The sequence below is a fragment of the Scyliorhinus torazame genome, chromosome 30 (genome assembly GCF_047496885.1).
Source record: "Scyliorhinus torazame isolate Kashiwa2021f chromosome 30, sScyTor2.1, whole genome shotgun sequence".
Classification (NCBI taxonomy): domain Eukaryota; kingdom Metazoa; phylum Chordata; class Chondrichthyes; order Carcharhiniformes; family Scyliorhinidae; genus Scyliorhinus; species Scyliorhinus torazame.
In genome coordinates this window covers 24115948-24143018 of record NC_092736.1, presented here as the reverse complement: position 1 = coordinate 24143018, position 27071 = coordinate 24115948, and the positions used below count along the sequence as shown (strand labels likewise).

General features: G+C 51.5%; 1 protein-coding gene across 2 annotated transcripts in view; it reads right to left on the bottom strand.

The window, feature by feature from the left end:
• The window catches only part of LOC140404448 (hydroxylysine kinase-like), a 40738-nt gene extending 14761 nt beyond the window's left edge, over positions 1–25977 (bottom strand). The window contains exons 1-3 of one of the 2 annotated variants that reach the window (XM_072493001.1): positions 25856–25977; positions 813–1149; positions 245–384 (exon numbers count right to left, since the gene is read on the bottom strand). In XM_072493001.1, coding sequence (XP_072349102.1) covers positions 245–384; positions 813–1149 — 477 coding nt within the window. In that variant the 5' untranslated portion in view covers positions 25856–25977. Of the gene's footprint in view, positions 1–244; positions 385–812; positions 1150–25786 lie in introns of both variants that reach the window. The other variant, XM_072492999.1, reaches the window with a different exon arrangement.
• Positions 25978–27071: the final 1094 nt, after the last annotated feature.

Genomic DNA, 27071 nt, shown 5'->3' with positions numbered 1-27071 from the left:
AACATATGGACTGCATCACAGTTTCCGGGGGAGGGGGTGGCGGACATGGTCCTTTTTCGAGATAATTCTACAGGTAAAATGCACTTCTACAGGTAAAATGCACTTCTACAGGTAAAATGCACTTCTACAGGTAAAATGCACTTCTACGGGTAAAATGCACTTCTACAGGTAAAATGCACTTCTACAGGTAAAATGCACTTCTACGGGTAAAATGCACTTCTACAGGTAAAATGCGCTGACTTACTGCGAGGACCCGGTTCATTTCAGCTAGTGTTCGGCCAGCTTTGTACAGGATCTGAGGTCCTGTAGGCATTTGGGCCAATGGTATTCCAGGAAGGTAGGTCAGCAACCGGACCATATGGGTCTTAGATTCTTTGCCATAATCTGTAAAAGATAATGCACAATGTTCTTGTTCAATTAGGTTATTCTATTGGAAGCTGGAAGATATCAATGGATACTGATTTCTAATTAATTGTAGAGTTTGCAATCATTTATGTAAATGTGGACATTTGTAAAAAGGTGAATTTAAACATTTGGTGTGTTGTCTGTTCAACTTTTACCGTAAGAAGTCTTACAACACCAGGTTAAAGTCCAACAAGTTTGTTTCGATGTCACTCGCTTTCGGAGCGCTGCTCCTTCCTCAGATTCACCTGAGGAAGGAGCAGCGCTCCGAAAGCTAGTGACATCAAAACAAACCTGTTGGACTTTAACCTGGTGTTGTAAGACTTCTTGCTGTGCTCACCCCAGTCCAACACCGGCATTTCCACATCATAACTTTTACCTGACCACAGTAACCAAGAACTGATACTTACCAATACTTTCCAATGACATAATCTTGCCATCAGTGGTTGGGATAGGAATGGGTGAAGGAAACCCTTTCTCGTTCAAAAACATCATGGCTCGTGTTTGTGCTTCAATCAAATCAGCATCTTGGCTATCGACGCTGTTCATCACTTTGAGGACATAGCTCTTACTGAGATCTCCAGTCTCCTGGCTCTCAGGCGCCAGGACGTGGAAGTTCTGATCATCGTAACTGGGCATTGATTGGACACCGGAGACCCTCAGACCGTACAACCGCTCGACCAACTCAACAACCTGCGCTTCATTCAGCGAGGGTTTGATTAGAACAGGTTCCTCCATGGTGGACATCTGAGAAATACCAAAATAATGAAGCTGATTAAGTAAGGGATTGAAAGTAAGGGGCTGTTTAGCACAGGGCTAAATCGCTGGCTTTGAAAGCAGACCGAGGCAGGCCAGCAGCACGGTTCGATTCCTGTAACAGGCGCCGGAATGTGGTGACTAGGGGCTTTTCACAGTAACTTCATTTGAAGCCTACTTGTGACAATAAGTGATTTTCATTTCATTTCAAATGCAATAATGAAGGTAACTTATACTTAACTTAAACTTGCTCAAACAGTCATTGTGATCCCAAATGCTGGAGGCGTCCATCATTGTAGAGTGCATCAGCAAGTGTTTTTAAGTATTGGTTATAGTTTTTGCTCTTCTTCCCCCCCGAAAAAAAACTATAATTGTGTAACAGTCCATGCAAGCATGGAAATGTATGTTAATGTATAACATACGGCACAGTGGTTAGCACTGCTGCCTCACAGCTCCAGGGACCTGGGTTGAATTCCAGCCTCAGGTGACTAGCTGTGTGCTGTTTGCACTTTCTTCCTGTCTCTGCATGGGTTTCCTCCGGGTGCCCCGGTTTCCTCCCACAGTCCAAAGATGCGCAGGTTGGGTGGATGGCCATGCTAAATTGCCCCTTAAGTGTCCAAAAGGTGAGGTGGGGTTACTGGGTTATGGGGATAGGGTGGAGGTGTCGGCTTAAGTAGGGTACTCTTTCCAAGGGTCGGTGCAGATGCAATGGACCAAATGGCCTCCTTCTGCACGGTAAAAAGGCAGGTTTAGCTCAGTGGGCTAGACAGCTGGTTTGTGATGCCGAACAAGGCCAGCAGCACGGGTTCAATTCCCATGCCGGCCTCCCCGAACAGGTGCTGGAATGTGGCAACTAGGGGCTTTTCACAGTAACTTCATACTTGTGACATACTTGGGGGCAGCACGGTAGCATTGTGGGTAGCACAATTGCTTCACAGCTTCAGGGTCCCAGGTTCGATTCCCGGCTTGGGTCACTGTCTGTGCGGAGTCTGCACGTTCTCCCAGTGTGTGCGTGGGTTTCCTCCGGATGCTCCAATTTCCTCCCACAGTCCAAAGATGCGCAGGTTGGGTGGATGGCCATGCTAAATTGCCCCTTAAGTGTCCAAAAGGTGAGGTGGGGTTACTGGGTTATGGGGATAGGGTGGAGGTGTCGGCTTAAGTAGGGTACTCTTTCCAAGGGCCGGTGCAGAGGCAATGGACCAAATGGCCTCCTTCTGCACGGTAAAAAGGCAGGTTTAGCTCAGTGGGCTAGACAGCTGGTTTGTGATGCCGAACAAGGCCAGCAGCACGGGTTCAATTCCCATGCCGGCCTCCCCGAACAGGCGCTGGAATGTGGCAACTAGGGGCTTTTCACAGTAACTTCATACTTGTGACATACTTGGGGGCAGCACGGTAGCATTGTGGGTAGCACAATTGCTTCACAGCTCCAGGGTCCCAGGTTCGATTCCCGGCTTGGGTCACTGTCTGTGCGGAGTCTGCACGTTCTCCCCGTGTGTGCGTGGGTTTCCTCCGGGTGCTCCGGTTTCCTCCCACAGTCCAAAGATGCGCAGGTTGGGTGGATGGCCATGCTAAATTGCCTCTTAAGTGTCCAAAAGGTGAGGTGGGGTTACTGGGTTATGGGGATAGGGTGGAGGTGTCGGCTTAAGTAGGGTACTCTTTCCAAGGGCCGGTGCAGAGGCAATGGACCAAATGGCCTCCTTCTGCACGGTAAAAAGGCAGGTTTAGCTCAGTGGGCTAGACAGCTGGTTTGTGATGCCGAACAAGGCCAGCAGCACGGGTTCAATTCCCATGCCGGCCTCCCCGAACAGGCGCTGGAATGTGGCAACTAGGGGCTTTTCACAGTAACTTCATACTTGTGACATACTTGGGGGCAGCACGGTAGCATTGTGGGTAGCACAATTGCTTCACAGCTCCAGGGTCCCAGGTTCGATTCCCGGCTTGGGTCACTGTCTGTGCGGAGTCTGCACGTTCTCCCCGTGTGTGCGTGGGTTTCCTCCGGGTGCTCCGGTTTCCTCCCACAGTCCAAAGATGTGCAGGTTAGGTGGATTGGCCATGATAAATTGCCCTTAGTGTCCAAAATTGCCCTTAGTGTTGGGTGAGTTACTGGGTTATGGGGATAGGGTGGAGGTGTTGACCTTGGGTAGGGTGCTCTTTCCAAGGGCCGGTGCAGACTCGATGGGCCAAATGGCCTCCTTCTGCACTGTAAATTCTATGATTCTATGATAAAATATTATTATTTTTATTAAATTCTATGGTTCCGGAAGAGCTCCCTGGGATGTGAATTGTAATCTTATAATTTGGTTTTATGTCTGATTTACACTGCAAGGTAAGGTTTGTGTTTCATATCTGATTTGCTTGATTCATTAAAGATCATTAAACAGAGTTACACTGTTCCACAGTCCTTAAATGTGCATAAGAGGGAAATGATGTGTGGCAATATTCTTTTTTTAAAAAATTTTTATTCTCCCCGTTTTCCACATTTTCACCAAATACACAACAAAAGATAATCAACAATAACAAACACAGTGTCAATCCCCCAAACAACATCCCCTTCAACATTCAAACCCAAACATCACCCGTACATTCCAAAGACAACAAAACAAAATAGACCAAATGAGAATCAACGGTCATCCCACAAACAATGAGCTTAACCTCCCCCCTCCCCCCCCCCCCCACATCCAATTCTTGAAAGTGCATGATAAACAATGCCCATGAATTGCAAAATAATAATAATAATAAAACCCTTCCATCCTCCTGTCGCCATGTAAAATGGCTACCTGCAAAGGACCATGGGAATTATGGTCAATTTGGGACACAGACAGGTACACAGCCTCTGTGTATTGCGCAAAGAAACCAGACTTGGCTGAAACTCGTATCCATTAAGAGTCGATCACCATTTCCCCCAGGACAATAGAGTTTGAATCAAGGAGTTACAACAGTAGCAGACTAACCGGTGCCACCCCCCCTTATTTGGAAAGGCCTACATGCCTGGGGCAATGATAGCTAGGACCCGCCCAGCTAGCGAGGTATCCACCCCCTAATTGGCTGAGATCGATGAGGGTGATCGAGAACCCTATCGATCCATTGGGCCTGGAGTAAGGACGAGCCCAGTTGAGCCGAACCCAACCACTTCCAAACCGACCACGTGGACCCGGATAAAGGCCTTATCTCGCACAGTGTCAGTCTCTCGAAGTTAAGTAAAGGTCATCTTAGTCATTAGGTGTAGTTTAGTACGGAGCCGCGTGCTTATTGCATAGAGATACAAGTCTTGTGTTATTGATAAACTGTGTTTTTGAGGTAACATATTGGTTCTTTGGTCATTTGGTTGATATAAGAAACAGCTTGTGGTTGAAATTGGGAAAGAGAACAAACCACAAGAGTAAGTTTCATATCGGCCAAATAACTGATTTTCGGAAATGTGCACTAACCGCAAGCGTGACTAACAGGGAAGGGTAAGGTAAACTCGTCAGACTTGCATGCAAATCTAGAGGGATTGTGAACTGGAATAGAGCCGTAAGCCGTACCCGTTGTTCAATCGACTCCTTATTCCCCCCTGTTCCAAATTTTAAGTAGAGAAGAGATGGCAGCGCAGATGATAGGGAAGTTGATGAACCCACAGCAGCAATCCGAGGTTACAGTAGTTAATAAATCAGAGCAGTGCCTCATATGGGAGGATGTATTGAGAAAGTATTTAAAGGGGAAAGGATGGCCCCTTTGGTCCAATTTTTGTGCAAACGCCAAGATAGGTCCAGGAAAGATAGGACAGACTTGGTGGGAGAATCTTTGTGAGATATATAAGAAAAACGCAGCAAAGTTTAGAAAGCCAATGGCTATAGTGTGCGGCTTGGCACAGTTGCGAGGTACCGAGGAGGTCATCGAGACGCCCCGCAGACAGGTAGTAGAGAAGGAAGAAGAGAATGAGGGAAACAGTAAAGAAAGTGAGAACATTTTTGAGGAACTCCGGGAGAAGTCAGCCGCTAAAGACAGGGAAATCGCCGATGTTAATTGCGCCCACCAGTCTTGCATAGTACATCTTAGCAGCTTCCAGACCCAGTACGACAAGGCCTACCAAGACACACAGCACACAGTCTCGATAAGAGAGGAGACTGAACGCCAGGTTCCAGTTAACAAAGAAATGCGCTGATTTACAGGCAGCTTTAAGAGCGCTCCACCAGTCCACTAAAAAACTAAGGCAGAGCACTGTTGGCCACGTAAAATGCCAGCGGAAGATAGATAAGCTCCAGTCGTTACTGTCAGTTCAGAATGGTTTGATGTGTACCTTCGGGATCAGGCAGGTCCAGATATCACCTACATCACCCCACTTTCGGTAACTCATTTGAGGGACGCTGGCAGTAAAATGACTCCATCTCAGCCCACCGCAGACCCGCATAGCTTCTTTGCGGACGTGCGCCAACAAAAGGTTATGTACGGATTAGATGAGAGGGAGGAAGTTAAATTGATAGTAATGAACCTCAGCCAGTCGGTAAGGTCAGCTTTGCCAGACCCCCAAAACGTAGGAGGAGGAACCCTAGAGGAAATGAAGGCCGCAATATTAGATGCTATCGGATACAACAAAGGGGACCCGGTAGAGGGTCTAAACAGATGTAGGTAAAAGAAAGGGGAACATCCGACTGCCTTTGCCGGTCGCCTCTGGATATATTTCAAGGCTGTATACGGAAACTTAGACCCCGCTCACCTCGATGAGGAAGACACCACTAAATGGTCCCGTACATTAGTTTCACATGCCACTGAAGCGGGTAAAAAGGCTTGCACGAATTATGACCCGGCAGATACCATGCATAATGAGATTTGGGTACTTTGATGCCTATCCAGGGCATGGGAACAGTCACTTCAGGATCAGATGGACCAGAACGCAGTAGAAGCCGCAATGTCAGAACTAGCCAGGAACCCGCATGGATAAATGAGGGCAGAAGAGAGGAACCTCGAGAACAGTACCCCAGAGCACAAGCCCCAGCCCACACACCACGACGTCCATGTTACACTTGTGGACAAGTAGGACATTTTGCCCGCGATTGCAGACAAAATCCCCCACACCACCAACGACCCCAACAGCCCAACCCCCCACCCAGAAACAATAGGCCAGACCACGATCGCCAGCCGCGACAGCTCGAACGCAATGCTCGCCCCATGCATAACGTAAATGCCCGTTCAGGCAACCTCGCTTATAACTCCTCAGATTGATGGTGTCCGGAGTCTCCAACATGGGTCTGTGACACGCGCTGGGATGACGTTGGAAGACCGGTAGTCACAGGCACAGTCCGGGGACAAGCAGTTGATTTTCTTTGGGACACAGGAGGATCCCAAACCACACTAAACTCCGCAAACCTATTCCAAAACACACCCTGGCCCACCACAGGTACCATCACACTCAGTAGATTCACAGGCCACATGCAAGAGGGATAGATCACAGCCCCTATACCTGTCCAGATAGGAAATGTAGCCACTACCCACCCCTTTGTTCTAGTAGACCTACCCCCAGCTGCAGAACACATCCTAGGCATAGACTTTATGAACTCACATAACCTCTCCTTCGACCCCGTAAACAAGTGTGTCTGGCGTATGTCCAAGACAGCTAGAGACCCCGTCACGCTCTCAGTGGGAGATTCCGAAAACAGGATTTGCCCAGGTGGGGGCTATTAGTTTAACCCTTCGGCAATTAGCACAGACGACACCATTAGACGGGTATTAGCCACACACAAAGGTGCGTTTGCCCAACACAAGCACATTCCAGGTACGATTGTGATCTCAGGTCCCGACCCCAAACCACAGAAACAGTATGGATTTCCACAGCAGGCTGAGGGAGACATTTCAAAGGTAATTAACAGTCTGTTAAAACAAGGAGTGATTCGACCCATAGCTTCCACTAATAATGCCCCGATTTGGCCCGTAAAGAAACCAGACAGTTTGTGGCAACTCACCATTGACTACCGCGAACTAAACAAAGTTACCCCTTTAACAGCACCCACCGTTACCACGAGTCCCACGACCATGCTTAAGCAGGTAGTGCAAGCAAAGTATTTCACCGTGCTGGATAACAGCAATGGTTTTTGGTCCATTCCCCTAGATCGGGCTTGCCAGTACAAATTGGCATTCACTTTTCAAGGACAACAGTACACGTGGACGTGTCTCCACCAAGGCTTCCATAATTCCCCCTCCATTTTCCACAGACAGCTAGCTGCTGGTCTTTCCAAATTCTCCCGCCCTGAATGCCTAATTCAGTATGTAGACGACCTGCTCCTGCAAACCGACACCAGGGAAGAGCACGTGGCTCTATTGGCCGAATTACTAACCCTGCCCCAGTCCATCGGGTGTAAGGTAAACCCCAAAAAGGCACAGATATTGAGGGAAAAGGTACTTTATTTAGGCATCACTATTACAAGAACAAAGAACAAAGAAGTGTACAGCACAGGAACAGGCCCTTCGGCCCTCCAAGCCCGTGCCGACCATGCTGCCCGACTAAACTACAATCTTCTACACTTCCTGGGTCCGTATCTCTCTATTCCCATCCTCTTCATGTAGACACGGTAAACGTAAAATTGAACACAAACGCATTGCCTCCGTTGTGAACTTGCCCCTGCCCCATAATGTAAGTGCACTCCGTTCATTTTCAGGTTTACTCGGATACTGCAGAAATTATATAGATGGTTTTGCCATCAAGGCCGCCCCACTCTCAGAGCTTCTGAAAAAGAACATCCCATGGAATTGGCTTCCCCAGCACACAGACGCCATAGACGATTTAAAACTCGCCCTAGGTACAGCTCCCGCTTTACAAATTCCCGACCCCGCCTTGCCCTACGCCATAGAAGTAGCAATCACCGACTGAACCCTCGCAGCAGTGCTCCTACAGAAACGCCACGACTGATTAGGACTGGTAGCCTATGCCTCTAGAGTTTTAGACCCCGTAGAACAAGGATTTTCTGCCTGTGAGCGACACTTGCTTGCAGTTTTTTGGGCAGTTCAGTACTGAACTGGAAATAACTTATTCACACCAAAGAGTTGAGTCAAGTCAATTTATTGGCAAAAGCTTTTGGGAGAAAGCCAGGCAGTCCATAGTGCTCCTGGTCACCTTCTCAATTGTACAATGGCAGTTAGCCTCTTTTATACATGTACACTTTGTTAGTTCCTAATTAGCTTGGGGCCAATTAGGCCCCCCCAGGACCAATTAGCTTCCAATCACATTCCTCTGAAACCATTCGTTATCTAATGCTCGCAATCCTTGTTCACAATTGCAAGGATAAGTGGTGTCTCAATAGTTAATGGCCAGTTTGTCAGCTACAGAATGACTCAGCAATTAATCGGGGCATTGCAGAATTAGATTGCCGTGGTTGTCAGTTGTACTATTGCAAGCATAAGCTAGTATCAAATGACTCATCAGTCCACACTATTGCAGGCATAAGCTAATAATTAAACATAAAAAAATAAAGTGATTAAATGAATAACCTCGAATGTAAATTTCCCTTAACAATTCCTCCTTTTGGTCCAGAATCGTGTTAACAATTCCTCAGACCAACAATATTCCGGTTGCTGTCTTGTTTGCATTTCTTATATAAACACTTCATCATATTTGTCACCCTCTTTTTCCACGTCGTCCTCTTCTCCGTCCTGGTCGGTGGTGTACATTAACGAGATGTCTTCTTGGTGATGAGCCGAGTCTACTGGCATCATCCGAACCATAGCCATCGTACAACATAGATTAAAGCATCCAATGATTATACAGCATACAATTATAATAATGACAAGTATTATCAATCCATGCATCAGGTAGGACCGCCCATGATCCTCCAAATAGCCAATCAAACCATCCCTCGCCCGAGGTTTCTTAATTTCTTTCCAAATATGGTCAGCGAGGTTAGTGACATTCTCTGAGCTATCGGGGATGTAAGTACAACATTCGGAGCCAGTCACAGCACACGCCCCTCCTTCGCTTGCCAAGAGGTAATCTAAGGCTGCCCTATCTTGTAGTTCTTATGGCAACCATCTCGTTGCTCATTTCGAGCAATGCCTCCGTGGTATCATTGGCTACCTCTTCTAAGATCGTTGCCACTTTACGTATTTCCTTGATAGCTCACGCCACTCCAATAGGGGGAATCAAGATTCCGAAGAAACATTGAGTCTCCGTTATAGCTCTCTTGTGTCTAGTTCCCACCTGATGGTGGTCCCTCAAATCCTTAAGGTGGTGGATATATGGGACCACCTTGCCAGATTGGCCTTCACCCTCCCACCAAGTTAGTGAGAATGTACCACGGAGCCACCCCCCTCCCCCCGCAATCCCGTGCCACCTGCACCCCCAGATATCTAAAGTGGGTTACTGCCCTGCAGAATAGCAGCCCCCCACCCCCACCGACGTCCGGGACACCACAAAGTTTCACTGTCTTTCCAGCTTGAATTTATAGCCCCCCCCCTCCCCCCCCCCCCCCGTGCACAGTGCCATGGCCAAGGACTCAACCACCAGCATAAACAACAGAGATAAATAACAGAGCGGACATAGGACACGCCTGTCTGGTACCCCGGTGCAGAGCAAAGTGCCCCGAACTCCTATTGTTTGTGCGGATGCTCGCCCTCGGTTCCTTATATAATAACCGTACCCAGGCAGCACGGTGGCGCAGTGGTTAGCACTGCAGTCTCACGGCACCGAGGACCCGGGTTCGATCCCGGCTCTGGGTCACTGTCTGTGTGGAGTTTGCACATTCTCCCCGTGTTTGTGTGGGTTTCGCCCCCACAACCCAAAGATGTGCAGGCTAGGTGGATTGGCCACGCTAAATTGCCCCTCAACTGGAAAAATGAATTGGGTACTCTAAATTAAAAATAAATAAATAATAATAACCGTACCCACTCCACAAATCTCTGCCCGATCCCAAACCTCTCCAGCACAGCAATCAAATACCCCCACTCCACCCGATCAAATGCCTTTTCTGCGTCCAGCGCAACCACTCTGTCTCCTTTCCCTCAGCAGGCGCATTTAGCCACATTTAGCACGCTCCTAATAATCTGCCTCCTAATAAAGCTGCCTCCCTTTCACGAACCCCACCTGGTCCCCCCCATCACCTTCGGGAGATACTCCTCCAACCTAGCCACCAACACCTTCGCCAATATCTTCGCATCCACATTCAGGAGCGATATAGGTCTGTACGACCCACACTGTCGGGTCCTTATTCTTCTTCAGCAGCAAGGAAATTGAGGCCTTCCCCAAACTCTGTGGCTACACCCCCTTCCTCATCACCTCCTCAACCATCTCACCATCAGCGACGCCAACTTGTCCTTAAATTTCTTGTAATACTCTGGGGGGAACCCCTCTGGTCCTGCCACCTTCCTTGATTCATCCTCCCAATTGCCTCCTTTATCTCCTGTTCCCCTACCAACCCCTCTAATGTGGCCCCATCTTCCTCCCCCAAACTCTCGTACCCCAGACTGTCCAGGAATTCCCACATCCCCAGGTGGCTCCGACCGATACAAATTTTCATAGAACGCCTCAAACACCCTGTTCAACTGTTCCGGGGTCATCACCAATTTGCCCGTCCAGTCCCGCACCTGGAGAATTTCCCTTGCCTGCCAGCCTTCTCCCCATTCTCCCACTGCTCCTCTTGCCCGCCTCAATTGGCGCCCTGCCTTCCCTGTGAATAACCAATTAAAATTAGCCTCCTTCTATCTAAAAGTGCTGGATCTGCATCCCCCGTCTCCTGCCCACCTCCAACATCTCGTCTATCAACCTTCGCTGCTCCACCCTCTCCTCCTTATCCACCATAGCCTTAAACAATATCACCTCCCCCCTCACCACCGCCTTCAAAGCCTCCCATACCATCACCTGCGATACCTCCCCCCTGCAGTTAATACCCAAGTACTCCTCAATTACCCTCACGATCGTTTCACAAAAACGTTTTGTTCCCAGCAACCCCACATCCAATCTCCACCCCGGCCTCTGCACTGTCCCCTTCTCCAACACCATGTCCACCCAATACAGCGCATGATCTGAAATCGCTATCGCCGAATACTCTTTGACCCCAGCCAACAGTACCTACCGTACTACGCAAAAAAAAAAATCTATCCTCGAATAGACCTTCTGGACCGAGGAGAAAAACGAATACTCCCGCTCCCTCGGGTGTGAGAACCTCCATCGGTCCGCTCCTCCCAATTCCTCCAAAAGCCCAGTCAACACCCCCCCACCCCCGAATGGGCAAGCGAGCACAGCTGCGCCCTGTCCAGCTTTGGCTCCTGCACCAAGTTCCAGTCCCCACCCACTACCAGCTCATGCAAATCCAAGTCCGGAATGGCCCGACACGAACCCTACATCACCCCAGTTAGGGCCGTACACACTTGCCAACGCTACCAACCTCCCCACCAATGCCCCTGTTACTACCACAAATCTACCCCCCTAGTCCGCCACCACCTTCTCCATCTGGAATCGCACTCTCTTACTGACCAAAACCGCTAGCCCCCACATCCTGTGATCAAACCTCGAATGAAATACCTGGCTTACCCAGCCCTTCCTGAGCCTCACCTGACCGTTCGTCCTGAAATGAGTCTCCTGAAACATACCACATCGGCCTTTTTAGGTGCGCGAACACCCCCGGCCTCTTCACTGGCCCTGGCAACCCTCTCACGTTCCACGTAACTAACCTAACCGGGGATCCCTCTCCCTATCCACCATCATCATAACTCCAGGCCCTGCCCACGGGGCCTGACCTGCCCCTATCCATTGTTAACATCGAAACCCCCCTCCCAGAATCCCCTCCCTCTGGAACACACCTCACCCAGTATCAATCCCCTCCCCCCCCCGTTTCACACCTCCGAGACCCATTGAAACCTGCTCACTGGCTCCAATGTCCGCAGCCCCTCCCCCTATACACCTCCATTCATTCGCTGACTTCAGTTTGCTCTTGCGGAGGACCTCTGCCCAGTCGCCCCTCCCCTGCCCCAGGAAGACAACAAGAAAATACACCCCCCCCCCCTCAAACAAACTGTTATAAAGCGAGGGGAGTCCAACGAGTTCTTAAAAGTCCTTTATTCCAGCAACAACATTTATACATCACCGGGTCCTCACTCCTGTTTGGCTGGCTCTACAACAGCCTGCCTTTTGTACTGGTGCAGGATTAACTCAGTCCAATGAGCAGGGGAACCCGTACCCCCAAACCCCTCTCCAGGGTGACCATGGCGGAGGTGACCATGGAGGAGGAGACCATGGAGGAGGAGACCATGGAGGAGGAGACCATGGAGAAGGAGACCTTGAAGAGGTGACCATGGAGGAGGAGACCATGGAGGAGGTGACCATGGAGGAGGTGACCATGGAGGAGGAGACCATGGCAGAGGAGACAATGCGGAGGAGACCATGACGGAGGAGACCATGGAGGAGGAGACCATGGCGGAGGAGACCATGGCGGAGGAGACCATGGCGGAGGAGACCATGGCGGAGGAGACCATGGTGGAGGAGACAATGGAGGAGGAGACCATGGCGGAGGAGACAATGCGGAGGAGACCATGGCGGAGGAGACCATGGAGGAGGAGACCATGGTGGAGGAGACCATGGAGGAGGAGACCATGGCGGAGGAGACCATGGAGGAGGAGACCATGGCGGAGGAGACCATGGAGGAGGAGACCATGGAAGAGGAGACCATGGAGGAGGTGACCATGGCGGAGGTGACCATGGAGGAGGAGACCATGGTGGAGGAGACCATGGAGGAGGAGACCATGGTGGAGGTGACCATGGCGGAGGGGACCATGGTGGAGGTGACCATGGAGGAGGTGACCATGGTGGAGGTGACCATGGAGGAGGTGACCATGGAGGAGGTGACCATGGCGGAGGTGACCATGGCGGAGGTGACCATGGAGGAGGTGACCATGGCGGAGGTGACCATGGCAGAGGAGACCATGGAGGAGGTGACCATGGAGGAGGAGAGGATGAAATGGGTGCAAAACCCATCAGCAACCAGACGACAAACCGAAACATCAGATCGGTGGCACCTTATCCAAACCAAACCAAACGGGGAAGCAGGACAGGCCGGTGCATACCCCACCAATCATTACGTCCAGCCTAACACCCTCGCCAGTCACACAGGGGCCAAAGTTGCCAACAGCTAAACCCAGGGACAGCGCGCACCACATCATCCGACACATCAACCCAAGGCCCAATCGGCATGGCATGCCAGGGGTTGGGGGGAGAAAACATCGGACAACGTCCAGCTCTCCAACCCGTAACTCCCAACGCCCCATAATTTGGGACAATTTGGTCATGAAGCGCATCACCTCCATACTCCCAGAACGCCTTGATCCACTGCAATTCGCAAACTGCCGCAACCGGTCCACAGCAAACGCCATCTCCCTGGTCCTACATGCATCCCTAGAGCATCCCAACAACAAGGACTCCTACATCTATAAAAAAAATCCAGGGAGGTAACTCAGCCAAACAGGTGTGGTGATTGTATTGCATTAACCATTCACCATGTATGTAACTGTACCACGCTGTTGCCCATGAGGGCTCCACCTATGGACCATTGTAAGGTATTACCTGTAATGTATCATGTTGGTGCCTTTGTGGGCTCCGCCCCTGGCTCCACCCCTTGAGGGGAGATATAAAGAGCAGTAGCCCTGAAGGCGGCTCTCAGTAGCAGAGCAGTCGCAGGCAGGCACTGTTCTCGTCTATTAAAGCCACAGTTTACTTCTACTCCTTGTTTCGCGTGAATTGATGGTCTCATCAACAGGCAGCACGCCAACAGTGCCAATTCATCATCATCAGCAATGTTATCAAGCGAGGGGAGTCCAACAAGCTTCTTAAAAGTCCTATATTCCAGCAACAGCACTATCCATGCACAGAGCCCAGTTACCATTCACCGGGTCCTCACTCCTGTTTGGCTGGCTCTACAACAGCCTGCCTTTTGTACAAGTGCAGGATTAACTCAGTCCAGTGAGCAGGGGAACGATCATCCCTGGATGAGTCCTGTGCAGGTTATTACATAAACGTATCCAGTGACAGACCCCAGAAAAAAACATCGCTACAAAAAACAAAGACAGCCCCCCCCCCCCTCTTACCTTATCAAAAATCGCAACTCTACCCCATTTAACCCAGATAACAACACAAAGTAAAAAATAGAATGATATACACTCTTCCAACTCCCCTCCCCTCGATTCAGGACCAGTCCTCAGTCCCATTCCAATCCTTCCGCCTTCACGAAAGCCTCCGCCACCTCCACCGTCTCGAAATAAAAGTCTCTGGAGTTTAGGTCACTCTCAACTTCGCTGGGTACACTACGCCGAATCGCACCCCACTGTTATACAGAGATGTCTTCACTCAGCCGAAAGCTGCCCGCCTCCTCGCCAGCTCCACAGTTAAGTCCTGGTAAATACGTACACCAGCTCCAGCTCACTGCGCATCTGCTTGGCCCAACTCAGGACCTTCTCCTTCACTTGGTCCCTGTGGAAGCGAACAATCCCTGCTCTTGGTGGCTCATTCGCCTTTGGTTTAGGCCTCAACGACCGATGAGCCAGGTGCAGTTTGTACCGGGAGGCCTCCTCCCCCTCCCCCACCAACTCCGCCAACATCTTGGCAAAGTACTCAGTCGGCCTCAGGGCCCTCCACCCCCTCGGGCAGGCCCACGATCCTCGAATTTTGTCGCCTCGGTCTTTTTTCCAGATCCTCCAATTTAGCTCGCAGGCCTTTGTTGGCCTTGATCACCCTCTGCAGCTCCTCCCCCATCAAGGTGAGCTGATCGCTGTGTTGCGACATGGCCTCCTCTAATCCCTTCACCTCCTCGCTCTGCTTCCTCACCTCGGCCGATGCCTTCGATACAGCCACCTTCACCGGGGCAATCGCCTCCTCCGCCAATACCTTCACCGCCACCATCATCTCCTTCCTCATCACCTCCATGTGCTTTGCGAACTGCTTTTCCAGTTCTGAAGCCATCACCTCAGTCATCTTTTATGCCTTAAGTCACAGACTAGCGTTACAGATTCTCGGTGGTTGTGGCAAGGCCTAAACAACATAACGGGCAACAAAGCGAAGCCGAGCAGAATTTCCGGCAGCTGCGCACCCCTCCCCGATGAACTCAATGCATTCTATGCTCGGTTCGAGCAGGAAACTATCAAACCGCTGTCGATTTTGTAGCAGCCCCGGACACACGCATTCCGACCGTCGCAGCTTCCGAAGTCAGATCAACCTTCCTGAAAGTGAACCCTCGGAAGGCGACGGGTCCAGACGGAGTCCCTGGTCGTGCACTCAGCGCCTGCGCGGACCAGCTGCCAGATGTGTTCATCTTCAACCTCTCCCTACTCACCTCCGATCCCCACCTGCTTCAAGATCATCATCATAGTGGTGCCAAAGAAGAACCAGGCAACGTGCCTCAATGACTACCGTTCGGTGGCCCTGACATCAATGGTAATGAAGTGCTTCGAGAGGTTGATCATGAGGCACATCAACTCCATACACCCAGAATGCCTAGATCCACTGCAATTCGCATACCGCCACAACCGGTCCACAGCAGGCGCCATCTCCCTGGCCCTACACTCATCCCTGGAGCATCTCGACTCCTACATCAGACTCCTATTTATTGACTACAGCTCCGCCTTCAACACCATAATCCCAGCCAAACTCATATTAAAGCTCCAAAACCTAGGACTTGGCTCCTCCCTCGACTTTCTGACCCATAGACCACAATCAATAAGAATAATCAACAACACCTCCTCCATGATAGTCCTCAATACCGGGGCCCCGCAAGGCTGCGTACTTAGTCCCCTACTACACTCCCTGTACACACATGATTGCGTGGCAAAATTTGGCTCTAACTCCATCTACAAGTTTGCTGACGATACGACCATAGTGGGTCGGATCTCGAATAACGACGAGTCAGAATACAGGCGGGAGATAGAGAACCTAGTGGAGTGGTGTAACAACAACAATCTCTCCCTCAATGCCAGCAAAACTGAAGAGCTAGTCATTGACTTCAGGAAGCAAAGTACTGTACACACCCCTGTCAGCATCAAGGGGCCGAGGTGGAGATGGTTAGCAGTTTCAAATTCCTAGGGGTGCACATCTCCAAAAATCTGTCCTGGTCCACCCACGTCGCGCTACCACCAAGAAAGCACAACAGCACCTATACTTACTCAGGATGGGTGTAAATACAGCAACACTGAAGAAAGTTTGGCACCCAATAAGAATGATATGTAAGTTGGCAGGTGAACTTGTCGGCGATGGTGTTCTCATGCCCTTCTCGGTAGATATTGTGGATTTGAAAGGTGCTCTCGCGGTTTCTTAGTGATTCTGTATAAGGAAGAGTAAACTTATAGTTGGGGCAGCACTGTAGCACAGTGAGGTTAACACTGTGGCTTCACAGCGCCAGGGTCCCAGGTTCAATTCCCGGCTTGGGTCACCGTCTGTGCGGAGTCTGCACGTTCTCCCCGTGTCTGCGTGGGTTTCCTCCGGGTGCTCCGGTTTCCTCCCATAAGTCCCGAAAGATGTGCTGTTCGGTGAATTGGACATTCTGAATTCTCCCTCCGTGTACCCGAACAGGCGCCGGAATGTGGCGACTAGGGGACTTTCACAGTAACTTCATTGCAGTGTTAATGTAAGTTTATTTGTGATAATAATAAAGATTATTATTATTTTAGATTCATGTTAGATAAAGGTGTTTGTATGTGTGGGGCTTTTGGTTTCAGTTCAAACTGTGTTTTGATTGTGCCATTAGAGTTTACAGCATGTAAAATAAATGGAGAAGGGGTGAGTGGTTGCTTAGCAACCAGGGACACCTTTGGGGTAGGAAAGCTGAATTCATAGCAGTTGGTGACAGGAAGCTACAGGGTGAGCAGCTCTCAGCTCTGCTAAAAGAAGCTCTAACTCACAGCGCCAGGGACCTAGGTTCAATTCCGGCCTCGGGCCATTGTCTGTGCGGAGTCTGCACGTTCTCCCCGTGTCTGCGTGGGTTTCCTCCGGGTGCTCCGGTTTCCTCCCACAGTCCAAAGATGTGCAGGTGAGGTGGATTGGCCGTGTTATATTTCTCCTTAGTGGGATTACTGTGTTATGGGGATGGTGGCATAGGCCTAGGTAGAGTGCTCTTTCAGAGGGTCAGTGCAGACTCGATGGGCCGAATGGCCTCCTTCTGTACTGTAGGGATTCTGTGAAAGGCCACACCTTGGAATAAGTGGCAAAGAAGGCTAGTGCCAGAAACGTAAAGAACAGCTAGCTAAGGAAACTGGAGAAATAAAGAGAAGTTTCCAAGAAGTCTGTAGTTAAGGGAACAAAGAAGAACTGGAACTAAAACAGTGTACTGTTCAGTGAAGACAGACAGAGCTCAGAAAGAGTTGGCAAGTGAGAAGCTAGAAAGATATCTGAAGTGGCTCTAAGGTTTGTGATATCTTACTACAGCTTGTGAGACATGAGTTGAAATAATTGTGGACCAATTGGTGGCTGAATCTCAGAGTTTGTGTAAAAGCATTAAAGGCAAGGGTCAGGATGTTGCGGTTCCCCAGCTGCCTGTTTCTTGGCAGTATGTGGATGCAAATAACAGATTATAGATTTCAAGCATTCAGTTGGCCCGAGACTGGGCAGGACTTCGGAAATTGAATTTTTCGAGCTTGGTGGGGAGGTTGAAAGCGGGCATGTTGAGTTGGGACAGGCTTCTCCTGTTTCTGGGTGGGCGGTTTGTCAGCTTGGAAGAGTTGAATGAGAAGTTTGTGTCATAATATACACATCAGTATATGATGGTGCAGAGACACACACTGACTGACACACTGCAAGACCAATCAACACACACAACACAGCAGCCAATCACCAGTTAGGGCACGGTCACTATAAAGACAGAGGGCACTAGTTTTCCCGCTCGTTCGGGATGCAGCCTCTGAGACAGACAGAGCCCGCAGTCAGTAGCACAAACATCCACCATGTGCTAGCAGTATAGGCTGCTCAGGTTAGGCACAGGTCTTCAGTCAATCTAACAGAATGTCGATCCACAGTGCAAGTATGTTTAACAGCTCTTAGTTAAATAAAATAGAGTTGTACTATTACAAGTGTTGGTAGCCTGTCTATGTTACTGTTAAGGTAAACGCAGTCTCCACAGATCCAGAGTACCCAATACATCAGTTTGGACTGGTGCGGGAGGGGAAGTTTCGGTACATGCAGGTGCGGGACTTTGCGATGAAGGCGTTTCCGGCCTTTCCGATACCACCCGCCTCCTTGTTGTTGAGGAGGTGCTGTCAGTGGGACGGGGGGGGGGGGGGGCCTGGAACGGGGGGTCATCTCGGCAATTTATGGGAGGATTGTGGAGGAGGATAAGGTGTCCATGGAGGGGATTAAGGCCAAGTGGGAAGAGGAGTTGGGGACGGCGCGAAAGGAGGGATTGTGGTGTGAGGTGCTGCGAAGGGTGAATGCCTCAACCTCGTGCGCGAGGGGTTGACGCAGCTGAAGGTCGTACATAGGGCTCATTTGACGAACTCAAGGGTGAGCCGACTGTTTGAGGGGGTGGAGGGCATCGATGAGTGGTGTGGAAGGGGCCCTGCTAACCATGTACATTATGTTCTGGCCCTGCCTGAAGCTGGAACGCTTTTGGAGGTTATTTGTTCAACACCATGACAACGGTCCTACATGTAGACATGGAGCCCGGTCCCCTGGAGACCATATTCGGGTGTCAGACCTGCTGCAGCTACAGGAACATTAGGGGATATAAGCAGTTAGGTTCATCTTTTTAAAATAAATTTAAGAGTATCCAATTCATTTTTTTTCCAATTAAGGGGTAATTTAGCGCGGCCAATCCACCTACCCTGCAAATCTATGGGTTGTGGGGGTGAGACCCACGCAGACACGGGGAGAATGTGCAAACTCCACACGGACAGTGACCCAGAGCCGGGATCAAACCTGGGTCCTTGGCACCGTGAGGCAGCAGTGCTACAGTGGTTAGCACTGTTGATTCACAGCTCCAGGGACTCGGGTTCGATTCCCGGTTTGGGTCACTGTCTGTGTGGAGTCTGCACGTTCTCCCCGTGTCTGCGTGGGTTTCCTCCGGGTGCTCCGGTTTCCTCCCACAAGTCCCGAAAGACGTGCTGTTAGGTGAATTGGACATTCGGAATTCTCCCTCTGTTTACCCGAACAGGCGTCGGAATGTGGCGACTAGGGGATTCCCACAGTAACTTCTTTGCAGTGTTAATGTAAGCCTACTTGAGACACTAATAAAGATTATTATTATTATTATGTGCCTCCGCGCTGTGAGGTGCGTTGTGACTGACTGCCCATCGCTGAACTGTAGTCCAACAGCATCGAGTTCACTCAGGCTCCAGACATGTGGAAAACGACTGGTTAAGACTTGGGAGAGGAGCTGAACTCAAACTTCCCCTCCCAGAATACCCCCTACCCTCACCCCCCTGACCACTCCCTACCCCCACTCCCTGTACACCCCCTACCCTCACACCCTGTACACCACCTACCCCCACCCCCAGAATACCCCTTACCCCCACTCCCTGTACACCCCCTCCCCTCCCCCTGTACACCCCCTACCCCCACCCCCAGAATACCCCCTACCCTAACCCCCTGTACACCCCCTACCCCCACCCCCAGAATACCCCCTACCCCCACTCCCTGTACACTCCCTACCCTCACCCCCTGAACATCCCCTACCCCCACTCCCTGTACACCCCCTACCCTCACATCCTGTACACCCCCTACCCCCACCCCCTGTACACCCCCTCCCCTCCCCCTGAACACCCCCTACCCCCACCCCCTGTACACCCCCTGTACACCCCCTACCCTCACACCCTGTACACCCCCTACCCCCACCCCCTGTACACCCCCTCCCCTCCCCCTGAACACCCCCTACCCCCACCCCCTGTACACCCCCTGTACACCCCCTACCCCCACCCCCTGTACACCCCCTACCCCCAACCCCCTGGACACCCCCTACCCACAACCCCCAGAATACCCCCTACCCCCACCCCCTGACAACCCCTACCCCCACCCCCTGAACACCCCCTATCCCCAACCCCCTGTACACCCCCTACCCCAGCCCCAGAATACCCCCTACCCTCACCCCCTGAACACCCCCTACCCTCAACCCCTGAACACCCCCTTCCCTCACCGCCCTGAACACCCCCTACCATCACCCCCAGAACGCCCCCTACCCCACCCACCTGAACACCCCCTCCCCCCTCCCCCTGAACACACCCAACCCCCACCCCCTGAACACCATCTAACCCCACCCCCTGAACAACCCCTCTCCCCTCCCCCTGAACACCCCTACCCTCACCCCCTGAACACCCCCTATCCTCACCACTGAACACCCCCTACCCCCACACCCCTGAACACCCCCTATCCCCACCCCCCAGAATACCCCCTATCCCCACCCCCCTGAACACCCCATACCCTCACCCCCTGAACACCCCCTACCCTCACCCCCTGAACACCCCTTACCCCACCCCCCTGAACACCCCATACCACCACCCCCTGAACACCCCCTACCTTCACCCCTGAACACCCCCTATCCCCACCCCCTGTACACCCTCTACCCTCACCCCCTGAACACCCCCTACCCTCACCCCCCTGAACACCCCCTACCCTCACCCCCCTGACCACTCCCTACCCCCACAACCTGTACACCCCTACCCTCACACCCTCTACACCCCCTACCCCCACCCCCAGAATACCCCTTTCCCCCACTCCCTGTACACCCCCTCCCCTCCCCCCTGTACACCCCCTACCCCCACCCCAGAATACCCCCTACCCTCACCCCCTGTACACCCCCTACCCCCACCCCCAGAATACCCCCTACCCCCACCCCCTGTACACCCCCTCCCCTCCCCCTGAACACCCCCTACCCTCACCCCCTGAACACCCCCTACCCCCACTCGCTGTACACCCCCTCCCCTCTCCCTGAACACCCCCTACCCTCACCCCTGAACACCCCCTACACCCAACCCCCTGTACACCCCCTTCCCTCACCCCCTGAACACCCCCTACCCCCACCCTTACACCCCCTACCCTCACCCCCTGAACACCCCCTACCCCCACCCCCCTGAACAGCCCCTACCCTCACCCCCCAGAATACCCCCTACCCCCACCCCCTGTTCATCCCTACCCCCAACCCCTGTAAACCTCCTACCCCCAACCCCCAGAATACCCCCTACACCCACCCCCTGTACACCCCCTACCCCCACCCCCTGTACACCCCCTACCCCCAACCCCCTGGACACCCTCTTCCCACAACCCCCAGAATACCCCCTACCCCCACCCCCTGAACACCCCCTACCCCCACCCCCTGAACACCCCCTACCCCCTGTACACCCCCTACCCCCAGCCCCAGAATACCCCCTACCCTCACCCCCCGAACACCCCCTAACCCCAACCCCCTGAACACCCCCTACCCTCACCCCCCTGAACACCCCTACCCTCACCCCCTGAACACCCCCTACCCCCACCCACCTGAACACCCCCTCCCCCCTCCCCCTGAACACACCCAACCCCCACCCCCTGAACACCCCCTCCCCCCCTCCCCCTGAACACCCCCTACCCTCACCCCCTGAACACCCCCTATCCTCACCACTGAACACCCCCTACCCTCACCCCCTGAACACCCCCTATCCTCACCACTGAACACCCCCTACCCTCACCCCCTAAACACCCCCTACCCCCACACCCCTGAACACCACCTATCCCCACCCCCCAGAATCCCCCCTATCCCCACCCCCCTGAACACCATCTACCCTCACCCCCTGTACACCCCCTACCCTCACCCCCTGAACACCCCCTACCCTCAACCCCTGAACACCACCTACCCTCACCCCCTGAACACCCCCTACCCCCACCCTCCTGAACACCACCTACCCTCACCCCCTGAACACCCCCTACCCCCACCCTCCTGAACACCCGCTACCCCCACCCCCTGAACACCCCCTACCCCCACCCCCCTGAACACCCCCTATCCCCACCCAATGTACACCCCCTACCCTCACCCCTGAACACCCCCTACCCTCACCCCCTGAACACCCCCTACCCTCACCCCCCTGAACACCATCTACCCCCACCCCCCTGAACACCCCCTATCCCCACCCCCTGTACACCCCCTACCCTCACCCCCTGAACACCCCCTACCCTCACCCCCTGAACACCCCCTACCCTCACCCCCCCTGAACACCCCCTACCCTCACCCCCTGAACACCCCTACCCCCACCCCCTGAACACCCCCTACCCTCACCCCCTGAACACCCCCTACCCCCACCCCCCCTGAACACCCCCTACCCCCACCCCCCCTGAACACCCCCTATCCCCACCCCCTGTACACCCCCTACCCTCACCCCCTGAACACCCCCTACCCTCACCCCCCTGAACACCCCCTATCCCCACCCCCCTGAACACCCCCTACCCCCACCCCCCTGAACACCCCCTATCCCCACCCCCTGTACACCCCCTACCCTCACCCCCTGAACACCCCCTATCCCCACCCCCCTGAACACCCCCTACCCCCACCCCCCTGAACACCACCTATCCCCACCCCCTGTACACCCCCTACCCTCACCCCTGAACACCCCCTACCCTCACCCCCCCTGAACACCCCCTACCCTCACCCCCCTGAACACCCCCTACCCTCACCCCCCTGAACACCCCCTACCCTCACTCTCCTGTGAACATCATCTGGTGTTAAGGTGAGTTTGGAATCAGATGGGTGGTGGGGAATTGTTAAAAATTCATTGACGGGTTGTGGGTGTCGCTGGTTAGGCCGGCATTTCTCGCCCAGCCCTAGTTTCCCTTCAGAAGGTGGTGGTGAGCGGCCTTCTTGAACCGCTGCAGTCCCTGAGGTGTAGGTAGACCACTGTGCTGTTAGGGAGGGAATTCCAGGATGTTGTCCCAGAGACAGCGAAGGTACGGTGATATATTTCCAAGTCAGGGTGGTGAGTGACTCGGAGGGGAACTTCCAAGTGGTGATCCTAGGATTTTTTTGGGAGGCAAGGGATGAGATTGCAGAGCCTTTGGCTTTGATCTTTGGGTCCTCGCTGTCCACGGGGATAGTGCCAGAGGACTGGAGAGTGGCGAATGTTGTTCCTCTGTTCAAGAAAGGGAATAGGAATGGCACTGATAATTATAGGCCGGTTAGTCTTACTTCGGTGGTCGGGAAGTTAATAGAAAGGGTCCTGAAGGATAGGATTAATGACCTTTTGGAAAGATGCAGCTTAACCCGGGATAGTCAACATGGATTCGTGAAGGGTAAGTCTTACCTCACAAAGTTGATTGAATTCTTTGAGGAGGTAACTAAGTGTGTAGAGCAGTTGATGTCGTACACATGGATTTTAGTGAGGCGTTTGATAAGGTTCCCCATGGTCGGCTCATGAAGAAAGTAACGAGGTGTGGAATAGAGGGAAATTTGGCCAATTGGATAAGTAACTGGCTATCACATAGAAGACAGAGAGTGGTGGTGGATGGAAAATGTTCAGACTGGAGACCAGTTACCAGCGGTGTACCACAGGGATCAGTGCTGGGTCCTCTGCTATTTGTGATTTTTATCAATGACTTGGAGGAGGGGGCTGAAGGGTCGGTCAATAAATTTGCTGATGACACCAGGATTGGTGGAGTAGTGGATGAGGTGGAGGGCTGTTGTAGGCAAAGAGACATTGATAGGATGCAGAGCTGGGCCGAAAAATGGCAGATGGAGTTTAACTGATAAGTGCGAGGTGATTCATTTTTGTTGGACAAATTTGAATGCGGATTACAGGGTCAACGGCAGGGTTCTGAGGAATGTGGAGGAACAGAGAGATCTTGGGGTGTGGAATGGACTGCCTGCTGTGATAGTGGAGTCGGACACTTTAGGGACTTTCAAGCGGTTATTGGATAGGCACATGGAGCACACCAGAATGACAGGGAGTGGGATAGCTTGATCTTGGTTTCGGACAAAGCTCGGCACAACATCGAGGGCCGAAGGGCCTGTTCTGTGCTGTACTGTTCTATGTTCTATGTTCATTGTGATTTTCCCAGGTGTCTGCTGGTTAAAGGAGTGGGAGAAGGAGGGGATGGGGAGTGAGAGAACAGGAGGAATACTTTTTAAAGCTCCATTTAGATTTCTTTAATGGATAACATCATGACTGCGAGCGCACTCAGACTCGAACACTAAAGAAATTAATTGGTGGAAATCTTCAATAACGCAGAACTCTGGCAATTTGAGAATTAGAAGCTCGACAAGCTTTCAAATCATAATAGGGTTTCTGCAGAGTTCCTGAATTTAAATTTGGTAACCAGGGGAGACCTCCTGCTTTAACAATCATTCAAAAGCAGCAAATGCTTCGACCCAGATCTATCCGGCACGCACACACAGCCTTGTTTCAATGCATACTGCTTATCTCAACTCACAGCCTTCTCCTCTGCTGATTCCCTGATCCTCTCGCAAGGTTAGAAAACCTACGAAGAACATTCGTGCTAACCTTTCCCACGGCTGACGAAAGTTCACTCCCACTTCTCCGATTGGATCTACAACACAAATACCTCCCTGTGCATTCATCTCTTTTAAACGCCCTGGGGTTCCGAAGAATGATGGTGGTCTGATTGAAACATATAAGACTCTTAGGTCCCTGCTGCTCACTGTGAAATGCTACGGGACCTTTTACACCTACATGCGAAGGCAGACAAGGCCTCAGTGCAACATCTCATCCACAAAACAGCTTCATCAACCGTGCAGCACACCCCTGTCAGCGTCAGCGGGGTGCAGCAAAGGGTGAACCTTAATTTTTATGCTTCAATTTGAATCCGCAATGTTCGGACTCAGAAACAAGCACCTACCCACCAAGCCACAGCTGGTGCACAGGTTAGAGCTTCCACATTAATCCCCCCCCCATTCCCGACTGTCCCGTCCCCCTTCCCAATTTGGACACAACATCCGGGAAGCAGACCTCCTCACCCGCAGAGGAGCAGGAAACCACGAAAGCCGAATTTTTTCAAACGTAAAGCTAGGCACAGCTTTGTTCATTGGTTGAATTGGGCTCAGTCAGGATGTCCTTCTCCGAGGCCCACAAGATTTTTCCCTTGACATTTCTGTCTGTGCGCTTGGAGCTGGAATTTGAGAATGATGCCGTGATGATTCAGACAAGAAAGAATCCAGCATAGAACATAGAACATAGAACATTGCAGCGCAGTACAAGCCCTTCGGCCCTCGATGTTGCGCCGACCTGTGAAACCACTCTAAAGCCCATCTACACTATTCCCTTATTGTCTATCCAATGACCATTTGAATGACCTTAGTGTTGGCGAGTCCACTGCTGTTGCAGGCAGGGCATTCCACGCCCTTACTACTCTCTGAGTAAAGGACCTACCTCTGACATCTGTCCTATATCTATCGCCCCTCAATTTAAAGCTATGTCCCCTCGTGCTAGACATCACCATCCGAGAAAAAAGGCTCTCACTTTCCACCCTATCTAATCCTCTGATCATCTTGTATGCCTCAATTAAGTTACCTCTGAACCTTCTTCTCTCTAACGAAAACAGCCTCAAGTCCCTCAGCCTTCCCATGGATCCTTGACACTCAATGGCATTACCATCGCTGAATCCCCCACAATCAACATCCAGGGGGTTACCATTGATCAGAAACTGAACTGGACCCAGCCACATTAATACTGTGGCTACAAGGGCAGGCAAAGGCTAGGAATCCTACAGCGAGTAACTCACCTCCTGATCCCCCAAAGCCTGTCCACCATCTACAAGGCACAAGACAGTAATGGAATACTCTCCACTTGCCTGGATAAGTGCAACTCCAACAACTCTCAAGAAGCTCTGCTCCGAGCAGAGTTTAAGTGTAGAATCTCATGAGATTGCATATGATGTATTAATGCTTGTAAGATTCCATAGTGCAGCTCCTCGGTTAATGGTTAACAGAATTAACAGAAATGGAGAGAGATTAGAACCTCGCTTTACTGCTGAGTTTACTTTGATGATTCGAAAGAACAGTTCTCAATGCCATACGTGAGTTGACACTTGCTAAGTCAGCAGGTACAGGAACAGTGCTTAAGCAAAATGATTATGCAGCTTCTGTAGATATCAGCAGCCCGAGTTCTAACATTATAGAAATGTACAGTTTGTGAGGAGCTAATGTCATATTACAATAAGCCACTAGATGGAGCTAGGGACAGTAGTATAAAAGGCACTGACTCTTAGGCATCTGGGAGAGAGTGGAATAGAGGAGAGGAGACTGGAGTAGAGCTAGAGAGGGGATAATATAGTTATAGAATATAGAGATAGTGTTACTGTGTGTAGCTTAATATAATCTATTTGTTTACTATAGAAATAAGTGGTGAACTTTAATTTAAGTAGTGTAAAATAAATTTAGCTTTGTTGATGAATCTAGCTTCAAGTGCCTTTGTGAATATTATGCTTTCCATCCTGAAGTCAATCTCACAAAGATCACCACACGAGTGTCTGGATCCTACTCCTTAAAGATGCACATTTTTAATAATAATCTTTACTGTCACAAGTAGGCTTTACATTAACACTGCAATGAAGTTACTGTGAAAAGCCCCTCGTCGCCACATTCTGGCGCCTGTTCGGGAGAATTCAGAATGTCCAATTCACCGAACAAGCACGTCTTTCAGGACTTGTGGGAGGAAACCGGAGCACCCGGAGGAAACCCGCGCAGACACGGGGAGAATGTGCAGACTCCGCACAGACAGTGACACAAGACGGGAATCGAACCCGGGTCCCTGGCGCTGTGAAGACACTGTGCTAACCACTGTGCTACCATGGCGCTCACATTGCCCAAATGTCAAAGCTATTTTGCACCTGGAGTACCTGCAGATCTCAATCTGAGGATGAAAAGTTGAGTCATCTTTAGATTATGCCTTGAACTCACTGCTGGATACAGCATAATGCTTTGATTGGATTATGGAGAATATACATCACAGAAATAGGCCATTCAACCCAGGGGTCTGGATGGGGGATTCTCGGTGTGGCAGCGGGC